The 21,261-nt window shown below is 36.9% G+C and overlaps 1 protein-coding gene across 6 annotated transcripts in view; it reads left to right on the top strand.

Moving 5' to 3' along the window:
• Positions 1-21,261, top strand: part of MYO16 (myosin XVI) — a 368,841-nt gene that overhangs the window by 205,623 nt on the left and 141,957 nt on the right. For all 6 annotated transcript variants that reach the window (XM_010394347.4, XM_039550108.1, XM_039550096.1 and 3 more), the window contains exons 13-16: positions 1,271-1,398; positions 9,407-9,512; positions 11,400-11,517; positions 17,600-17,747. In XM_010394347.4, the coding sequence (XP_010392649.3) occupies positions 1,271-1,398; positions 9,407-9,512; positions 11,400-11,517; positions 17,600-17,747 (500 nt within the window). The remainder of the gene's footprint in view (positions 1-1,270; positions 1,399-9,406; positions 9,513-11,399; positions 11,518-17,599; positions 17,748-21,261) is intronic.

Genomic DNA, 21,261 nt, shown 5'->3' with positions numbered 1-21,261 from the left:
GAAAATATTATAATATATATATATATTTTAGTAACAGAGACATTTTATGTTTTTCTTTTTTTAAAAAATACTGTTCATAACTTCTCGACAAACATAATTTTGTTACAGTGCACTGACCTCCCACACTTCGTTCCAGTAGAATACTACTAAAGTAAATATTTTATAAGCAATTATTCATTCTGACATGACAAAGAATCATACATTAATAGACACTGATGTACTTTGCTTCTTACGAAATTCAATGCAATTGTTAGAGGATAATATTATTGCATTTTTACCTGGAAATACACTGTACTACTACACTACACATTATAATAGCATTATACTACAAAGAACATGCAAGTATGACTTTGAAGGTATCTTAGTGACTGTAGAAGTGCTTGAGCTGTGGTCACGCTGCTTTGTTACATTCCTGCAGAATTTACTTGTGCCTGATTAAGAGAAATATATTCTTGAAGTTTGTGTTAGAAAAATATGTAAACTTGAAACATTTTGCATTGAGCATACACGTGTGAAGGTTTTTCTTTGTGACATTCTGAAATGATTCCTGGAGAATTGGTGTGGATTTGATCTTTTTTTGTCTGGTAGCCCTTAAGACCTGACTGAGAATATATATGGAGGATTCATTCAGCTGCAGTGTTGTAGATGCCCCAGGATTGAATAGCTTAATATCTAAATAAATAAGACAGGCATGGGACAGCAAGGGGTGAGAACATCAGGATACCCTCAGAAAAAAGAAAAAAAAAAAAAAAAGTGGTTTCTACAGCAGATATTTTGGATTTACTCAGGCTTTAAGGAGAGTATATGTTGCCAGCTGTGTCTATCAGGAGTTATTCTATATTGCAGAGAGAGTATTTGTGGGATGTCATGTAGTAAATTAGTTAGTTTATAACCTATTCGTTTGATTTCAATTTTAAATTTTCATGGGATGTTCATATCTCATTTTGTATATTTTCAAGTCAAGATATTGAGAAACTATAGATGTAAGGTATTAAAAAATAGCTTACTAGGTTTTGTTTTATTAATGCACAAACCAGTATTGTTAAGTCCTCTAGTTATGTTTACTTTTGTGTCTTAATTAGACCTTCTGTGTTTAAAGCTCTATTTTCTGCAATTAAGAACTTCATAGCTGTTGTAAAAGTATCACCTCTATACCTAGAGAGATTCTGTTCATAATGCTTATAAAGCTTTACAAAAGACCCAAATTAGGGGGACGAAACATAATTGTTTTGAAATGTATTTGTCATTTTAATTTTCTACAATTTTTCAGGTCACCCAGCTTTATTTAAGTAATTCTGGAAAACTGTGTTCCTCGCTTCCCCCACATATATTTTCCTGTGCTGAAAGAGCTTACCACATGCTATTCCAGGAGCACCATCCCCAGTGCTTTATCCTCAGGTGAAAATTTATCTTTCTATTAATTAATTTGTACCTCCTGCCTTTCAGCTGTTTCCCTTGGGCCTCAGCAGTTGAGATTTCCATTTTATTTTTTTCTCCAACAGATTTTTTTTCTGTGTACTGATCTCTGTATCATACATTAGAGAAAAATAGAAATGAGAAAGGTTTAATTACATCTCAAGTTCATAAATTCTCTTGGGCAATTGCCACTCCATGTAGCTGCATCTAATTAGGAGCAAGAGTTAATGGTAAAGAATTCAAAACTGCTGTGTGTGTTTGCTAATACTACATGAATCAGGATTAAAAATAGGATCTATTGACAATAAAAATGATAAGTCCTTGACTAAATTCTAAACCTCTGTGGTGAGGCGCCTGTATTGGAGCTTGCACTCTGCCTCAAATGTCTGTGTGATCATGAGTTTGTTCTTTAGCTCGCCAAGCTCAAAATGGACTTTAAAATGCACTTTAGCCTTTATTCAGTGTTGTTTTGATGGTAAATAACTTCAAGATTGTGAATAAATGTATTAGGAATCTGTGAAAAGAGTTTTATCCAAATATGCTGGTTTTAATAATGGTGAAACTTGTCATTCACCTGGAACTTTTTAATCCCCAAATCTGTTAATCCTTCTTTTCTCAAGCTCTCTGAAAGCAGTGGAGAATTTGATGTACTCAGTAAAAGAAATTTGTTATTCAGTCTTATCATCTCTATCTTTCCACACTTTACTTACTTTCATATTTTCTGAATCTTTAAACTTAATCCACAGGATTACAGAATCAATGAGATTATAAAAGACCTTTGAGATCATCGAGTCCAACCTTTGACTGAACACTATCTTGTCAAGTAGGCCATGGCACTGAGTGCCATGTCCAGTCATTTCTCGAATACCTCCAGGGACGGTGACTCTACCACCTCCTGAGCAGCCCATTCCAATGTCTAATCACCCTTCCTGAGACTAAATTCTTCCTGATGTCCAACCTAAACCTCCCCTCGTACAGTTTGAGGCCATTTCCTGTTGTCCTGTCACTGGTTGCCTGGGAGAACAGGCTGATCCCCTCCTGGCTACAGCCTCCTTTCAGGCAGTTGTAGAGAGTGCTCAGGTCTCCCCTAAGCTTCCTTTTTTTCCAGGCTAAACACCTCCAGCTCCCTCAGCTGTTCCTTGTAGAACTCATGCTCCAAACCCTTCACCAGCTCCATTGCCCTTCCCTGGACTCTGTCCAGCACTTGAATGTTTTTCTTGAAGTGAGAAGACCAGAACTGGACACAGAACTTGAAGTGCAGCCAAATTTCTTACCATGTTACAAAATTTTTTTTCCCCAGTCACTTCACATCTGAGCAAAAGTTCACTCACTGAAATTGAGCATTTTACAACAGGGAAGCATTTGGCCAAATCACTGAAGAACTTACTATCAGTTATTCACAATTATTATCAGTTTATAGCAAGCCAGCTTCACTCCTGTATACTTAGCACCAAGAGCTGTCTTTGTATAAACTTCTAATGGAAGTTACAGAATAAAATAATGCTATTAGTTATGCTCTTAAGTAGCCAGTAGGTGGACTTTTCTTGGTTAGCTTCCTTCTGACTGCATTTTGCTCTTGCTTTTCAGGATATGAAAATACATTAAGCACTGACAAGATAAGTAAAGAGCTGTCTAGGGAGCCTAAATATAGACTTGTTAAAAGCTAAGGATCCTTAGTAAATCAAACCAAAGATTTATGGCATGCTGATGGCTAATTTTGTGAGTCAAAAAATCATAATGAGTACATAAAATGAAATGGTCTAACTTCTTAGCAGACAGGAGTGTCAATATCCAATGATTCTGTTGTGATATAAATCACATTTTTAAGCCAAATAACCTGGAATGGAGAGAAATCCTTGTGTTTTACAGTGGAATGCATTGAAAGCTTTGGATTTCCTCAGTTTAGCATCACCAAAGCCATTCTGATCAAGTAAAAAATATTTATTTTTTTGAAAGTATAGTTCCATATATCATAAGTGCAGTTACAGATTTGTTCAATTTAGCTCAATTTTAAGAATATAATTTCCAACTAACATGCAGGATTGATCAGTTATAGATAACATTACTGATATTACACAACCCACTCTTTTATGTTTAACAGTTTTGCTTGCACATATTTGTTTCAAATCTAGAAACCTCAGTCACTGGGAGCAAGACTCAGTGTCTCACTTACATACTCAGAAAATGGAGAAGAAATAAATTATTCTGACCCCCAAAAGTGTGCAAACTTAAGTCACTCTTCCCTGGATATATCTTACTATATTAATGGGAATTTGGAGTAGTAATGCTCACTGTTTAGGGTAGTACAATAAGAGATTTGTTTCAGAAGTTCATGCAAAACAGCACACCTGTCTTCCTTTAAATCTGGTGGAAATCTTATATGAACACATTCCGTCAGCAGTTTTCCATCATTTCTGGTTATAGTTCAAGTACTGCAGGAATAAGTTCTTTTCATTAAGTATTTCTGCAGTTCTGAGTGTGGTACCTTTGGTCAGAATTGAAAATGAAATGCAAAAAATAAAACCCTGTCATTTTTATTATCTCAAATGACAGATATATTGCTCCTCACATGTTATATATTTCGTCATATTTTCCCTAAATAGATGATTTGTAGAATTTCTTTATACTGGGATTATTGCTTACCAAACAATAATGATCCAATAATGGGCCAGTGTTCTGAAATCATAAAGGTATAGACACACCAGCCTAATATGCATAAAGTAAGAGTAAGCGGGTACTTCTCAGTACTTGCAGAAAGCAAGTCTTAAAAATTGCCTGGAGCTGGCTGTTTTCTGACTTTTTTACCTGGGCTTCCTTGATTAACTACTTCCATGTGATGGTTCTGTCTGCCTAAGTCCCTCTCCATCCAATAACTTTTTAACCCGGTGGGGACCAACTGCTGCGGTGGTCTCAGAGCTGGGGTGTTCACACAGGCTTTGTGGGTTTGGGAGTCACCACGAAGGGAGTTGGAACTCCAGCCACAGCTCTTCACAGCCAGGCCGTTCACGTGGATGTCCAGCAAGCACACCTTCCACATGGAGCTCTCCAGCGTGGGTGTCACTAGCAGCCCAGCTAGACTGGCACAAGAAAGCAAAAGAGTTGTATGATAATCCAAATGCCATGGATTTGATGGGTGTAGGTTCTTTAGTTCCTCCTGGGTGTATTATGTCTTGTGTTCTTTGCTTCACATGTCTTTGTATTTTCACACTTTCAATTGGACTTTTTCCTAACAAATTAAGATTTTAATTTTTTATGTCAAAATAGAACTTATTTTTTAAATTATTCATAATATTTGAAGACAGAAAGATTAGACCTGTAATTAAGGTTGTATTAACAAAATATTCATAAAGAAATAGTAGGGAACAGGCCCTCCATCAGGTAGTTATAAAAAAAAGCTGGAAAGCCAAAGAAGGAATAAAGTGAGAAAACTTCATGGAACTTGCCTAAAGCCCTATGTGAGAATAGGGTTTCAAATTCTCTGTTTATTTTCCTTTCCTTTGGAGTACGCTGTTTCTAATTTAACCTTTTTTTATACGTGAAATAAGCCTTCTTTGTCTGTTCCATATCGCCTTCTAAGGAAGTTTAAGTGCAGAAGAATGCTTTTCTGCTTTGTTGCTAACCTACCCTACGCCTTGATAAGTCAATCCAAACAAAAGTAATAAGAAACCAATATTCATATTGTAAATCACATTTGGAAAAATATAGTGATGAAACACTTATTTAAAAGAGAAAATAGGAGTTGTTCTCTAAGCAGCATTGAATTTCTAGGGCAAAAATACTGACATTGCAAAAAATTTTATTCAACCTCAAATGAAATGGAATAAACAAGATCTGGTACAAGGTACCAAATTACTTTTCCATTGTTAAATTGCCTCAAATGTTCCAAATAATGGTATCAACAATTAAAACTTTTCCTAACATAGCATTTTTTTCTCAGCGGTTCAATCTGTATTTCACTGAAAGTGAATATACCATTGAAATGTACAGAACAACTAAGTCATGTTGTGTCTCTCTTTCAGCAACCACATTCTAGTGAATTTTGTAGCCCTGAACAGTAATGTAGCAATCATTTTGATCAACAACCTCCCGTGGCAGGACTGTAAAATGAACAGTTGAGCCGAGCATGTCATATCTTTGCAGCTGAGTTCCTGCAATGTTCAGAAAACATGAATCTTGAGAAGAAATATTCAAAAATGTACAGAAACTGTCCACTTTTGCTTGTTTGCATGGTCGTGTTAGCTGGGCCACATTTGTCTTGCAGTCAAAAACAACACATAGCTTTATGTTAAAAGTGAAGCAAACTAATGCTTAAGTGGGGAAACTCATGGGGAACACTCCAGTTTCTTTGTTTAAGAAGTCATTTTTTCTGGTTTTAATTTTAAGTTGCATGCCTGCTTTGTAATTCTTGAAAACAGAGGCACATCAACTTTTATTTTAGCATCCCTTCTCCCCACCCTCAATTTCTCCAGTTGTGAGAAAGATTTTTGAAACCTGGAAAAACTTTCTGTTACAGTGGCTGGTTTTGGCCTGGTTTGTCTGTTTCTTTTGAAAGCTTCTAATTGCAGGAAATTAGGCAAGCTGGGAGCTATATTTCTCCCTCTTTGCTTCTGCTGGTGGTATCAGCTTTGCAGCTAATACACTTACCGCTTTTAGAGCTACTGAAATGCTGGATTGCCCGTGCTACCTCTCTAGGCTGCCTGAGGCTTTCTAAGGCATTGAACTACGAGCCTAGCTGGTAAAAAGCTGTAAGTATCTCCACATTTCTGGATAATACAGTATAAGATCTGTTATTTCTAATATTGTGAAACGTCTGTAAGGGAGGAATATCCTGTCTGTAAGGGAGGACTAGTGTCCTGTTTCAATTTTTCTCGGTTCCTGTTAGTGACAACAGGCAAAGAAACATGGAATCTGGAGATTACCATTATAAAGGCTAATGCTGGATCTTAAGAACAGAGGCAGAATGGTACAATTAGTGTTTGGAGAGTGAAGTCATCATTACATGGGCAGAGATGCATATTTTGTAGGGTGACATCAAGTACCGTCTGACTTTTGAAACTCTTTCAGAGTCAGAAGCCGAAAATCTGACCAAGGGATAGTGCCCTTAAGGAGAACCTTGTCGTTTCTGGAGAGTTGCTAATTTCATATTAGTTGTGACAGTGACCATCTTGACATTACACAATTCCATTTACTCTTAGACCTGGTTTAAACATGGCTTTGTGACCTCCTAGTTTAGATCTTCACATAACATAGAATCATAGAATGTGAAGAGGTTGGAATGGACCTTAAAGGTGGTCTAGTCCCAACCTCTGCTGCCATGGGCCTCCCACCTCCCACTAGACCAGGTTTCTCAAGGCCTTATCCAACCTGGCTTTGAACACCTCCAGGGATGGGGAACCCATAACCTCCCTGGGCAACCTGTTCCAGTGTCTCACTCCCCTCACAGTACAAGATTTCTTGCTAATATCTTACCTAAACTTCCCCTCTTTCAGTTTGTATCATTACTCCTTTTTCTGTCACTACAGTTCCTGACAAAGAGTCCCACTGTGGCTTCCCTGTAGGCCTCCTTCAGGTGCTGGAAGGTTGCTATGAGGTCTCCACACAAACTTCTCTTCTCCAGGCTGAACAGCCCCAACTTTCTCAGCCTGTCTCCATAGGGAGATGCTCTTACCAACTTTGTGACCCTCCCCTGGAGTTGCTCCAACAATTCAATGTCCTTCTTATGCTGGGAACACCAGAGCTGGATGCAGTACTCACAAGAATGGAGTACAGGAGGAAAATTGGCTCCTTCAACCAGCTGGCTATACTGCTTTGGATATAGCCCAGGATTATCTTGGCTTTCTGGTCTGTGAGCACACACTGCTGGCTCATGGTGAATTTTTCATTGACCATTGCTGTCAAGTCTTTCTGCTCAGGGCTGCTCTCTGTCACTTCTCTGCCCAGCCTGTAGGTGTGTCTGGGGTTGCCACGACCCAGGTGCAGGACCTTGCACTTCGCTTTGTTGAATTTAATGAGGTTTGCATCAGCCCACCTCTCAAACATGTCAAGGTCTCTGGATGGTATCCCTTCCCAGCATAAAGTGTCACCCCACAGCTTGGTGTCATCAGCAAACTGGAGCACTTGATCCCACTGTCCATGTCACTGACAAAGATGTTCAGCAATATCCGCCCCAGTTCCTACCCCTGAGGGACACCACTCATCTCTGGTCTCCACATGGACAACGAGATGTTGAACACCACTTTTTCTGTGTGATGATCCAGTCAGTTCTTTATCCACCAAATGGTCCATCCATCAAATCTCTAATTTAGAGACAAGGATGTTGTGCAGGACAGTGTCAAACACTACGTAAGTTCAGGCAGACAATGTGAGTTGCTCTGCCCCTGTCCACCAACACCGTAGCCCTGGCATAGAATAGAGACTGATTGGTCTGTAGTTGCCTGTCTTCTACTTCTTTTTTTTTTTAAATGGATGTTAATATTTTCCTTTTTCTAGAGAGCAGGGACTTCCCCTGACTGCCACAATTTTTCAAAAATGATGGATAGTGGCTTAACAACTTCATCTGCCATCTCCCTCAGGACCCACAGCTGAATTTCATCAGATACATCAACATGTTGGCAGATTGTAAACCATTGCAGTCTTGGACCATAAACCTACTGATGCCAGTAGGAGTTTGAAGTCCAGTGTCAGCCTCCACCTTGATAGATATAGAAACATGGAAAACATAGACAAAAGCAGTTTGACATATCCCATATAGTAATGACAAGATCTGTCATGTCACGTAAGACTAAAGTTTGCCAGGCAAACAATAAGATATTCACCAAGCTGCATGTATGTCCCATGAGAGTTGAATGAGATTAAATGGTGCATTGCTATTCAAGTATGGAGCTCTTTTTTGTCCTTCCCTCTTTTGTTTCTTCCTTTTTAATTGATTTCTCCTTTGAAGTGATATTTGAATAGATAAAGGAATAGCGAGACAGCTACTGTATTTTGCTGCCTTCTCATTTTCAGAAACTAAAATATGCAGATAACAGATTGACCAGCCATCACATCCATTGTACTTGTGAAAAATCTAAGTGGCTGTTGTATAAACAGCCTTTTAAATTTGTTCAAGTGAATAAATGAAGGAGAAGCATCAAATTACATTTTATTTGGTTCAGTTGTCTGTAAAGAAAACATCATCTTATAATTCAAGTAAGAAATTCTTACCTAATATTTTAATCAGACTTCACTAACTTAATCCTTTCCATCTCTTTTTTCCTTTTCCTTCCCTCTTCATGCTTAAAATGCACCTGCTGATTTTTCTTCCTTCCTCCATCCCACCAGTTTTCTATTGTTTCTTTCCACCTATGTCATTCTATTTCCTTTTGCCTTATTTACTTTGGTCACTTTGCCTGTCAGAGATTCTCATTCTTTAGGATATTTATTCCACATCACAAACAAGAAATCACAATGATCCAGACAGAATCACTAAAGTCAGAGTGTATTTCAGAAACTGAGCAGGTTATAAAATCAATAAGCTTTTCCTTCTCCCTACTGTTCCTTTTTTATTTTCTTTCCCTTCTTCCTATTATATTCTTCACTTTCCATTTCTTCTGATTCCCCATCATTACCACAGCAGTAATTTTCCCATCTGCAAAGAGAACCAGGCAGCATAAGTGAGCTTCTTTGCCGGACAAAAGATAAAGGAAAACATAAAATCTGTGCTATAAATACCTTCAAAAAAGCTTGAAAGCATTGGATTTGATTGGCTTGACTAGTGGTACAAGACAATGTCTCTTGACAGCTCTGACAGCCCTCATGAACATAGACAGTCAGTCTATCTCCTGTGTTCTGTTCTTAATTTGTCATCCATAAACCTTCTGTTATTTGAAATGAAAGTTTGATGGAGGTACCTTAAATCCATTCAAACAAAGCTAGCAGAGAATATAAATAACATTTCAATTGTGAAACTAACAATGATTCCTCCCTCTCTTCCTTGCCTGTCATGTTGCAGTGGAGAAAGTGGTTCTGGGAAGACTGAAGCCTGCAAACAGATAGTGAAACACCTCACTTGCAGAGCCAGCTGCAGCAGAAATACCTTTGATACGAAGATAAAACATGTAAGTATCATTCTGATCACTGAGTGGAATGAAGCAAAACCTTGGCTTCTTGGATAGGCAGAGATATTTGAACTGTACAGAAAAAGGTGTCTGCTCTGTAGAAATTCATAAATGCTTTGTTTTCACCTTTGAAGTCAAAGGAAGTTTTTCTCCCTGAATGGGAATGGGATTAAGCTCACATTGATGTGATAAGAGAAATCTCAAAAGTGGAGGCAGTTTTGTTTCTCTTTTTTGGTGACTTTGAAAATCAGTGGTGCAGTGAATAGGAGACATTTCTGTGATAAGGAACTGTTTCTTAAACATTAATTGCTTTCAGTAAATGAATAAATCTGCCTGTATGGTGTGGTGATGCTTTTGTGGATGGTATAAGTGTTGAGACATCTGAAGTAATAGTATGCAAGACAGCAACTGTAAACTTGCAGGAAAACTGCAAGGATTGAACAAAGTTATATGGCTCAATATTTGTCTACTAAATATATTTAAGAAACAGGTAAGAGTTCTGAATATTTGTTCAGTCATATTTAATTTCCAAAATATATATTTCCATATATCCATATTTAATTCTCTATAAAGGTTCATACTGACATTTTAAATTATGCTAAATCCTGGATTGCGAATTCAAATTCTTTTAAAAAATTACCTTTCCTGATGAAACTTCTCATCCCAGATCAGAGACAGCTATCAATGGATCTTAATCAATGGAGGTGGAAGAGAATTATCACAAATTTTGGTTATAGAAAGATCCTTTACAACTAGCTTAGATGGGATATCTGACTTTAGATAGTAAAGGTAAATGTATCAGATCTCACCCATAGTGAATAGAGAAGAGATTCTAATTTATTTGCCTTTTAAGGTGCCTTAATGAACAGAATAGTCTGGACTCATTCCTGCCGCAGTTATGCATAGCACCATTAAATTAATAAAGCTGCACCGGTGCTGAATTAGTCTAAAGAGCAAGTACATCCTAAACAACACTACTGGGGTGGAATTGGAACCTAAACTAGGGCTGACAAGTTTTCTGCTGCCACCTACTGCACAGATGGCTGGTTTAATTAATAATTGTGAAGGGTTTGATTTTTAGAGCTCCTGTCTTTGTGGTTTGAATCACATGTTATCTGTGCCACTCCACAGACTTCTTCCCCCCCCCTCCCCCCCCCCCCCCAGCTAAGTCATCCAGTTTCATGAAAATGGTGATGTCAGAACAACAGTGTACATGGACCACATTGAAATCAACTTCTAAGGATGCACAGAAGAAAGTTCTGAAGGGAACCTGTCAGAGTACAAGGGGTGTGAGCAGCTAACTATACACAAAAAAGCTAAATACAATGGCTGTGACCATGAAAGCATAACATGGATATGCATTTGTGAGACATGCCATAAAAATGTCTGAATCTATTTTTTCCTAGGTTTTTCGCTAGTATAATCCTGAAGTAATTCTATTTGAAATCAATAATTTGTGCCATTTCTGACATTATATAAAACTTGTAAATTCCTTTGTTGGGCTATTAGTATTGACTAACATCATAAGATGTCTTCAAAGATTCTAATATTTTTACTAAGTGTGCCAGCTCCAGCAATATGACTCCAGTCACTCATATCCAAACTACTGGTAAGGACGCAGCTCACATGTGAATGACGGTCTTCCCCTTTCACTTACAACTTCCACTATTCTGACATTGCTTTTTTTTGAATTTTTTTTTTTTGAGCTGTCTTACTTTAATTTCTATTTTGGAAAAAAAACCTGCCAAGGGTTTTTTTAAGTACCAAGATGAAAAATGGTCGTCTTTTTTTTCCCCATTTATTAATCCCGAGCAAACCTCACTGATGTTTCTTGAAATATCTTCCTATTTATTTCCTCTCTTATTGCTTCTTTACTAATTTTTGCAGGTAAACTGTATCTTGGAGGCCTTTGGACATGCTAAAACACCCTTGAATGATTTTTCCAGCTGTTTTATAAAGTATTTTGAACTACAGTTTTGTGAGAGAAAAAAAACATTAATTGCAGGTAAGTATCATTTAATTTGTTTATTTTAATATCATGCACAGAATGTTAGATCAGAGATCCCAGTGTGCCGTACACAGAATTGGACAGTAAGGGCTGTCCAAGTTTGTGAAAGAGGCACGGGGGATTAGGCAGTGTCAGAGGAACAGGTTTCATGGCGTGTGAACTGATCACTTCTCAGGCGTGAGCAGTGCCTTGTTCTGAGCAACCACAAGGTGGCAGGGAAGGACAAGAAACAAATTGACACCACAGACTCCTCCTATTTTCCCGGAAATCATGTTTCACTTTATTTCACAGATCAACAAACTGAGAGAGCTGTGTAGTGCAACGCTGTGAATGAAGAGTTAAAAAGGGATTGAGTTGTGCACTTTTACCTAATATTGTGTTGGGTATTTTAAGTATCCCTTAAATTACTGCGTGATAATATAATCTGTTTAGTGAAGAACAAATGAACAAGTTTATTCTGTAATACTGAAATCGGAGGTAATTTATTACAGCTTAGAACTTCTTTTGAAACAACTAGGAATCATATTGATGTTTATTCTTGTTAGAGGCAAGATAGTGTGAAATTTGTTTTCAGAGTAAATGTGAGTCTCTAATCCCTTGTAAGCAATCATTAGTGCGACATAAAAAGAAATACAAGAAAATGGAGCAATCTTTCAGTTTGATTCTGAAAACTCTGCTCTTCAAAAGCAGTCAGAGAGAGCTTTAATTTCTGGTCCACACAGGTCATCATAAAGTTACTCAGTGTCAAAGCAAGGTATGTCTGCAGAAATAACTGCACATAGAGAGTTTTCGACTTGCACTGCTCTTCCTTGATGGAGAAGCTGTATGGCAAGACACACTTTTGTTCCAAATAAATTAGGTTCCATTAGATAAAAATTTCCAAATCTACTCCCTTTTTTATATAATTTTAAATGTGTTTATGCTTTCTGAAGGATTTCCTAAAAAAATTCTTTGGGAATATTTCATAGTGGGAATTACATTTTCTTACAGTTCACTATACTCTAGAAAATATGATAGTTTCTTCAGGGAAAATGTCACTGCATGGGAAATTACTATCACTTTTTTCTGGTTTGTTTTATAATGAATGCAGGATAATTGTAAAGGAAATTCAAAACTAAAAACTGGTGATTTTGTTTTTCATTTATAAGCTCTTGTGGGAGGAAAGCAAAATTATATATACATTAGCATGGACTGAAGAGCATCTCAGTTGAGTTTGTAAAAATAAAGATCAATCCCCAAAGACAACATTTTATAAATCCTTTGTATTGCACATCTTTAATTTGAGTATATTGTGTTTGCAGGGCGTGGGTTTATGAACAGCTTTACCCAGAACGTCCAGTTTAATTCATAGCCATTGCCTGTGACAGAATCAATTAAGTAGGTTCTTGTGTCAGTTTTCTGGTACACTAATTCTGTGTTTTTATCATTCTCAAGCCACAGGCATTAAATGAGAAAATGTAGGGGTAGTCAGGTCCATTAACAAATAGAAAAAAATTACTTGTTTACCCTGCTATTCCCCAATTATTTAGGAATTGTATCAATTATTCTTACCAAACCTAAGGTAGCCAAAAGTTACATAATTTACTGTCAAGAGAGACAAGCCTTACTTCAGCAGTAGAAGTGTGTTCTATATTTCTGAAATTTGCAATTCTTCCTGCTCTTTGATTTGTGTAGTAGAAGTTGCCTTTTCTCGGCCACTGCTAAACATCACTTCTGAGTGAAATTGTCCCAGATTTAGACCCCCATAAATGAGAAAAGAATCAGGCATGTTGTGTTTGGCAAGTTTAAATTCCACCCAGGGATTCTCTGTATTTTTTTGCGAGATCATTTGCAGCAGTATTTACTGTCCTGCACTGTTTAAACATTAATTAAAAATTTAAATATGCAGAGCACCTGATTTTGCTGAGCCGTGATTTTATAACTCACTGATATTAACAGGGCTAAATCTGTCTGATTTGTAAACAAAAATCCAAGTGACACTAGACTGCCTCCATCAAAGGGTGTAGGTGGTTTAAACTCCTCCAAAGACAGATCTTACTGGTGGAGATCCAGAACAATTTGCTGAGGGACGGACGTGCAAAGTACATGGGTACACTTTTATTATGGAGGGCAAGCTCAAGACGGCACTCCTTGCATTTTCAGTGGACACCGATGAAGTTTGTGACAGCTTCTTGTTCATGCTGAAGTTCTTTTAGACCCTGGAAATGCTCTGACTTTTGTCACATAAGGATTATTCTTCTAGCAGAAAGTAAAATATACCTAAATAACAGAAATGTTCCCCATAATTTTCAATATTAGGTTTGATTCATTCTTTAGCATAAACTGTATCTTTGCCACGATGTCTTGAAAACAAGGATGGAGCTTTTTAGTGTGGTTCTACTCAAAGCCAGTACAGATATCTGAAGAGGTTTTATGTAGTAAAAGGTTTTATATTAGAACAAACACTTAGAATAAACTACAGACCAGCCATTTCACTAAGTTTCTAAAATAAATTCAGAATTCAAAGATTGATCTTCTGGCAAAAAAAATTAATATCATTCCTAGAGAATGATGAATTCCTACAGCATAGTAGCAAAAGGCTGATTTTTTTTTTTTTTTCTTCCCAGAATGGTCCTTCAGGTAAGTTGATATCATTTCTAAGATGAAAATTAATGCCTCTATAAATTTCCTCAGATTACTTAAAAAGAAGCTTAGGAAGAGAAAATAAAGTCTCAAAATTTTCTGACTTGCTTTTCAGGCATTGGTTTTCTCAGTCTTCACTTTTTGAAAAGCAAAGACTGATTTTTTTTTTTTTTTTTAAGTTGCATTGAAATGGACTGACAAATGTTATTGTCTTTAACAATAGCTGTGTTTAGGACAGCATGATTTTTGAGAAGGAGCAATGTAGTTTCTAAGAATGCACAGCTGAAAGACAGATTTCACTGGCCCCACTTTTAATACAGAATCTGCTTGCTGACTGTGGAGCTGTTGAGTAGATCAAGTGAGCAGTTAAAGGAAGTACAAATCTGTTTGTGCCTGGAAGCACAATTTCCACTGCGCAAAAATGACAGACTTCACTTAGGAACTCTATTATTTTCTCCCTTTTATTTCACACATAGATTAACAAACCTACTTCACTTTGTAGAAAAGCGTACTACCATGATAATTTTCTTTATGACTCCTTTAGCACCATTAAGATGTGCTGTGTATGATTCTTGTTGATTGGAAGCTTGGCTTTTCTTAACAGTTCTTCCAACTGCAGGAGATGCTAGTTGTGATGAAATGTATTTAGCCTTATTAAAGTGCAGGTGACTTGAAGTACCTGGAAAGGGCTGAATTAATTTGTGTCATCTGAATAAGTGACGTTGCCCAGCATTAAAGTTAAATGATAGATGACCTTTGGTAACATTTTTCCTGCTTTTATTAATCAATGAATGTTAAAAACACCTGAAGTGGTGGTTATGACAGCCTTATTGAAGAATATTGCGCACAAAATGTGATTAAAGATTTGAAGTGGACTCTTTTCAAATTAATTGATGGTCAGATTAGTTTTATTGAGAAATAAGTTACAAGCACAATAAAAGATGGACATCATCCTTCAGGTTCATCTATTCTGTTTTACCCTGTAGGAATGACAGCCGGGTAATGATTGATTCTGATGAAAGTGTGTGTCTGGGCCAGTCTGCCTGATTGCATTGCTTCAATTTATAATGTGTTGCAAAGGTACTGGAGCCAGAAACATACATGATTTCCCAAGTGTGCCTTTTCACTTCCAGTACAGGTTTTGGTTTTTTAGTTTTTTCTGTAGAGTAGCAGCAGAGGATTAGATGGATGATACACAATTTCTCATAATACAGATTCCATAATGGAGTTCACTACTACCTTTTGTAGGATGATTAAACGGGCCAGATCATGTCTCCTTGGTTCAGCAAGTCAGACATACAACTCTCTCTGACAGTCCTACTGTCTCTTTTCCAGATTCCCAGGCATGATTTTTGTTGCCAGCACATATGTCAGGCCACGTCTGTGGTGTTAAGTAAAGAAAGCATAGAGGATGTCCCTGGCTAATGTACCGCTGACCTTCTGTACTCCTTAACTGAGATGTGTCCAGGATGGTTTGGCCTGTGCAGAGTAGTTCTTTGAGAGACCCTGCATAGTTATATTTAGTTCAAGAACATAATTTAGCTGCTGAGACCTTTCTCAATACAATATGTTCACGTTTCACCCATTTCATTTCCCTCCAGTCTACACTGTCTTTCAGCAGTATTCTCAAAGGTTTTGTTCCCTCATACATACTGTTTCAAGTAACCTCAGGTTTGCTGTGTTTATTTCAACAGTATAGACAGGAATTTAAAGAACTTCAAAAGATGGGAAGATAGGTGGAATTTAAATTAAAATGACCAGACAGATACAGATGATATAGCAATAACCAACCTAGCAGTGAATGAGCTATTGTGGACATTAGAAACTGCATGGTGACAGGAACATGACATGCTGCCTGCTGGCCTAGTCATTAGGCTAATGCAACTACCGTGCCTCTGATACACACTCTCACTCACCAAATTTCACTTTGCATTGGGCAACACCTGTGAGCCCAAAACTGGTTCTGAAAATAACGCCTTAATCCCAGACATCTTAAAAAACTAAAAAAAGAGAAAAATTCTAAAAAGACGTGAGTGATATGCATTTAGAAAATATACTTGCTGTGCTGCAGGATGCACGCACCAATGTTTACAGTCACTATATGTTCAAGAGCTACTTCCAGTTCATAAAGAAAGGAGTCCTGGATGAGTTGGTTGAAAGCCAGGCTATGGGAAGATATAGTTTAATATTCTCATCTGCTTACAGGGTTTCAAAAATATAGCTCCTCCATTGCTGAGAAGTACACCTTATGCTCTAAACTCAACAGTCCTTTCCAGGGTGAGGATCCTTGCAAAGGCTCTGTGAAAGCTCTGCCATTAAAAAGCCTAAACCTGCAGCAAAATGGACTGTGTCCATGTGGTGGAGGTGCTCAGTTGTGTGTGAAGAGACATGCTTCTGGTCTTTGCACCACAGCTACTATTTAAGTAATGGTAAGGTAAAGTATGCCAGCAGTTGGGTAAGTGGGAACTGGGATCAGGTTCCTACTGACCAGAAAGGCCCTGACCTCTAGCTACAGTTGGACATTCCCTTGTTCTCTTAGTCTCTTGCATCTGGAAACATGGGGTGTTCTACTCTCAGGGGAGAGCTGAAGAGTAGCCTGCCCAAAATGGTGAATATCCCCCTGTCTCTTCATGGATATCTCCAAAATGCCTGTTATCTTGTGAAGAGGTGCATGGATCTGAGGGCTCAGTATTTCCTTTGCTTCTGTGCTTTGCATCTTTCAGAATCTTAGTGGGCCGGAGGTTATGTATGATCCTGTAGGCTGCATTTCTGTAGGCAAATCTCACTCATATTCAACCTCCTTCACCTCCTTCCCAGACTGCTGATTCACATGGCTTCTCATTTATCCAGGTCGTCATAGCCCTTCTGAGATGCCCATGTTTCCCCAGGCTCAGGTTAGTGAGCTTGTTGATAACCAGTTCTGCAGAGGATTTGTCTCTTTGTAGCCATCTGGAAGCTAGGTGGTTAATCTAAACTGTTAATTTCCATGTTCTTGATTACCAGCAGAGAAAGAAGAAATGCTTCCAAGTGTGTTTCTTTCAAGAGGTCTTGAATCTGTCTTCCATCTTTCTGTTAAGGAGGCTAGAATAGATGCCAGTGCTCAGATGGCTACACTTTAGTGAGATGACTAACAGCTTGTCTCAGAAATTCTTGCCAAATACAGCAACTGGTACAAATCAACATCAGTATCTTTAAAACTAGTAGTTTTAATGGTAATGTAAAACAGTAAGTAAGGTAATATGTTTGTTCCACCAATTTTAATGAAGTTAGGTTTTATATATGATTAATATAGAAAACCATGAGTATGAATGGTAATACTATATTTTATATGCTCCCCTCAGATAATTTTATAAGAAATATTGTTTATTCTTAACTGTTGCAATGTTGAATGGTTTAAGATATTTAAGTTCAGAACAATCAGTATAATGATGAATTTATGTGTTTGTTTCTTAATCAGCTAGGATTTATACATACATGTTGGAGAAGTCTCGTGTCATTATCCAGCCTCTCAACCAGAGTAATTTTCATGTTTTTTACTTCATGATGGATGGGTTGTCTGCTGAAGAAAAATACACCCTGAACCTCAGTAATTTGTCTGCACACAGGTAGGAAAGCTACTTTATATTTAGTATTAATAGTTTTCTTATTATAATGCCTCTCTGCTGTTGAGGTCCTTCTTCCAAGAGTTAAAATTTTTCTCCTAACTTTTCAATGAGCTCTGACATTTTTTATTATGGAACACCTGCTCATGAGGATTTAGTTCTGAAGTACATGTGTACTCTCTTAACAAGATCATTTATATTCATTAGTATTGTTGCCTTACAGGAGAAAAATAATAGAAATTCATTAGTTGTCTTTCTGTCTTCTGTGGCCTAGAGTAGGTCTCTTGTTTTTGTTTTTTTTTCCTGCTGAAAAGTTTATTTCTTAAAGTAAAAACTGTTTTATTTATTTGTAATTTTCTTATGTATTTTGATGAAATATCACTAAATGTAACTGGTATCTCCATTTTCATTTTGATATTTACTTTGCAAAAAATTAGTAAGAAAAGCAGAAACAAAAGTTTTGACTGCTTTGAACCCAAGGACGGGATTCAACAGTGGCACCTAAAATTATGTCTTTCTGTGTGACACCACATGAGCTGATTGTCTTGGCTCCCATTTGCAATCAAAGGAGATTGAGTCCCTACTCAGCTGCATATAGACTTACACAGAGATGTGTTCTTTGGGTGAACTGAACCACATTTGTGGTTTCATAAACTGTGCTGATTACATCACCTTTAACGGTAAGAGTTTAAATGTAAAGAGGTGGATATAGACACCCAAATGGAGTGTATTAAGTCTAAGGCTTAATATACTCCAAATGTTTACTATAGGAGGAGCTTTTGAGATTTTTTCAGGAAATTTTGGGAGTATCTCAGAATTTATTAATTCAGATTATTTTAGAATTAAAAATACTCCTAAAATAGATAATTTGCCTTTTATTCTTGTCTTTCCTAAGAAGTGTCACTGAAATGAGAGAAGCCTATTTAGTATTAATGATCTTCTCTTAAACTGACTACCTTTAAAATGAATATAGTGAGTAACTGTAAAATGACCAAGAGTAATTAAAATTATGTAAGAAGAATGTTTCAGGTTTTCACATCTAAGCCTTTTTCCCATGGATTATTTTTTCTCAACTTTTTCATCTTCCACCTTGTCTAGTCACTTGAATAAAACAGCAGTTCTAGATTTAGGACCTGTAAATAGAAAGACACCACATCAATTTTTGCAGAGAAAAGATTCCTTTCTTATGATGTTTTTCTTAGACAGAAGTCTTCAGACTACCTTTGTTTGGTAAGGTTTTAAGCTGTTACCATTTCTTATACAGAGTAGCATACCGCACTATCTCTGAAGAAACCTCAGGCTAAGTTCTTCTGCTAAAAATTATTCACTTCAAAGCAGGGAGAAGAAGAATTAAATTCTGTATTTTAAATCCTTTGAGGACTTGGAAGACCAAAATATTTTAAGTTCCTGATGATTACTTTATTCCTCTTCTAGCATAAGTTATTTGGAAACTCAGTTTGTTCAGAAAATGAAACAGTTTGAAGTTGCTTTTCAAGAAGCTCAGACAGGAAAGAACTCACCATAAACCTGAATAATTAGATTCACATGAACAAAGCTTTATCTAATAAGATATCTGATCATCATCCAAAAAGAACAAAATAGTATTTCTAAATAGATGTCTGAACATTGCAGTACCAAATCTTCAGAGGTAATTTGTAGCTGAAAATTTGCATAAACCTGCTTTTATCAATAAAGCTTTACTTTGCCTATGTAGATTGTATCTTGCATTATTGAGAGTATTTGGGCCAAATTTTTCTTACCTTAAACTCCTGAGTGCAGTACTTCAGTGAGATAGATCTTTCTCAGCTGATAAAGTGAAATCAGGGATGAATTTCTACTGCATCAAACTCACTCATGAATAAGGAAGGCAGAATCTGACCTCTTTTATAAGTTCATTATTTCTGGCTCAGTCAAATTTCAATGCGATCGTATCATTCTGGTAACACCCATAAGTGAATTTTTCATGTTTTCTTTAGGCAAGTGTGATCTTGACTCTAATGGTAAAATTAACTTGATAACAGGCCTTTTGAAACCTTTGGCAGGTCGTTTCAGCCCAGCTGTTTTTTTAATAGTTTTTCTGTTCCTGTTTGCATTGTTTTATATTGCACTTTTATGAAGATTTAACAATCTTAGTAAATAATGGCTATTAAGATCATAAACTATCCCTATTTTAATATTGTTTTCTTAAGCCATTGCAAGATAAGAAATGAGACATAGCATTGTTTATTTTATTCTTATTTTAGATAAATGTACCTCAAAGATTTAAAGTAATTTTGTCAATATGATGCTGTAAAAGATGAGATGTAGTTCATGTTTTATGTAATATATAATCCTGGACTGAGAGTTAATGTAAATTGCTTAGAGGGGAAATCCCTCCCTTTTGGAATCACTAAGAATTTCTGTGGGGCTGGGGTTTTTCCCCATTGTTTAGGGGAAGTTGTCTGGTTGTAAATCTCTGCTGTTTGGTGCTGTCCTGAGAGGGAGCTTGCACTCAGAAACCTAAATTGTGTGTTCTTGCAAGCATTATAATTGCTAAGGCATCACGTGAAGACAAATAGCTGGGCACTTTCTATTGAGCCTATGCACAACTAGGATGTTAGAGTAGCAAGCATTTAATCTACATAGGAAAGGATCTGAGTGAATACATCTTCCACTGAATCTGCATGTGGATCATGGTGGGTAAAGACAGAAGTAATTGCTGAAAGGTAAGATCAATTTTCAAGATTGAGCAAGGGAAGCCTGTCAGAAATGAAGAGTGAGTCTTGAAAGGGCAAGTAGAAGCTTTTTGATTTGCAACTAATCCCATGTGTTTATTACATTCAGAAACCGATTTTTATCAGCAGGTCATTGATTGAAAAATTCCAAAATTTCTGTTAATTTACTGTGTTTCAAATAAGTCTAGGACTTCTTTATCTTGATGATGATAATTGTGTGCAACACAGAGACATAAGCAATTTGAAGTTATATTCTCAATTTGCTCTTGATTTGCTCTGGATTGTTTTTTTTTTCCTGGGTGCAGATACAGTCCATGGCTGTAATCAGTAATTTGGGGTCTGTGAAGTTTAGCCTCACAATAAAAGCGTGTACTGGCTTTTCTAGCTCATTAAGTTTAGCCTCACAGTTACACTAGGTGCAAACTTATTGATGAATATTGCAACCAAGGTGAAACAGAGAGCAGTAAGACAAGTGACAGTGGTGATAGATTGGTTTAGCTCAGTTCACAGAGGTGATTACACAGGATCATTTTAATGCCTTTGCTTCACAATTTGCCTGATATTGGTTGGTATCGGTATATGATGACTAGAGGAAAATCCAAGCAAGTGTTAGACTTAAATTACAAAATAAATTGCATTTAAATTATGTGAATGAAACAGTTAGATCTGTAAAGTTGCATCAGATGTTCTCATCCTGCTGGAATGATAATTTCTGTATGAAGTGCCAAGTTACATCACTTTATTAAACTGCCATTAGACTTTGTGTGATGAAACTCAGCATTAAGTTAGTTGTACCAAAATTC

This window comes from Corvus cornix, chromosome 1 (genome assembly GCF_000738735.6).
Source record: "Corvus cornix cornix isolate S_Up_H32 chromosome 1, ASM73873v5, whole genome shotgun sequence".
In the NCBI taxonomy this organism is placed as follows: Eukaryota; Metazoa; Chordata; class Aves; order Passeriformes; family Corvidae; genus Corvus; species Corvus cornix.
This window is presented reverse-complemented; position numbering and strand designations above follow the sequence as displayed.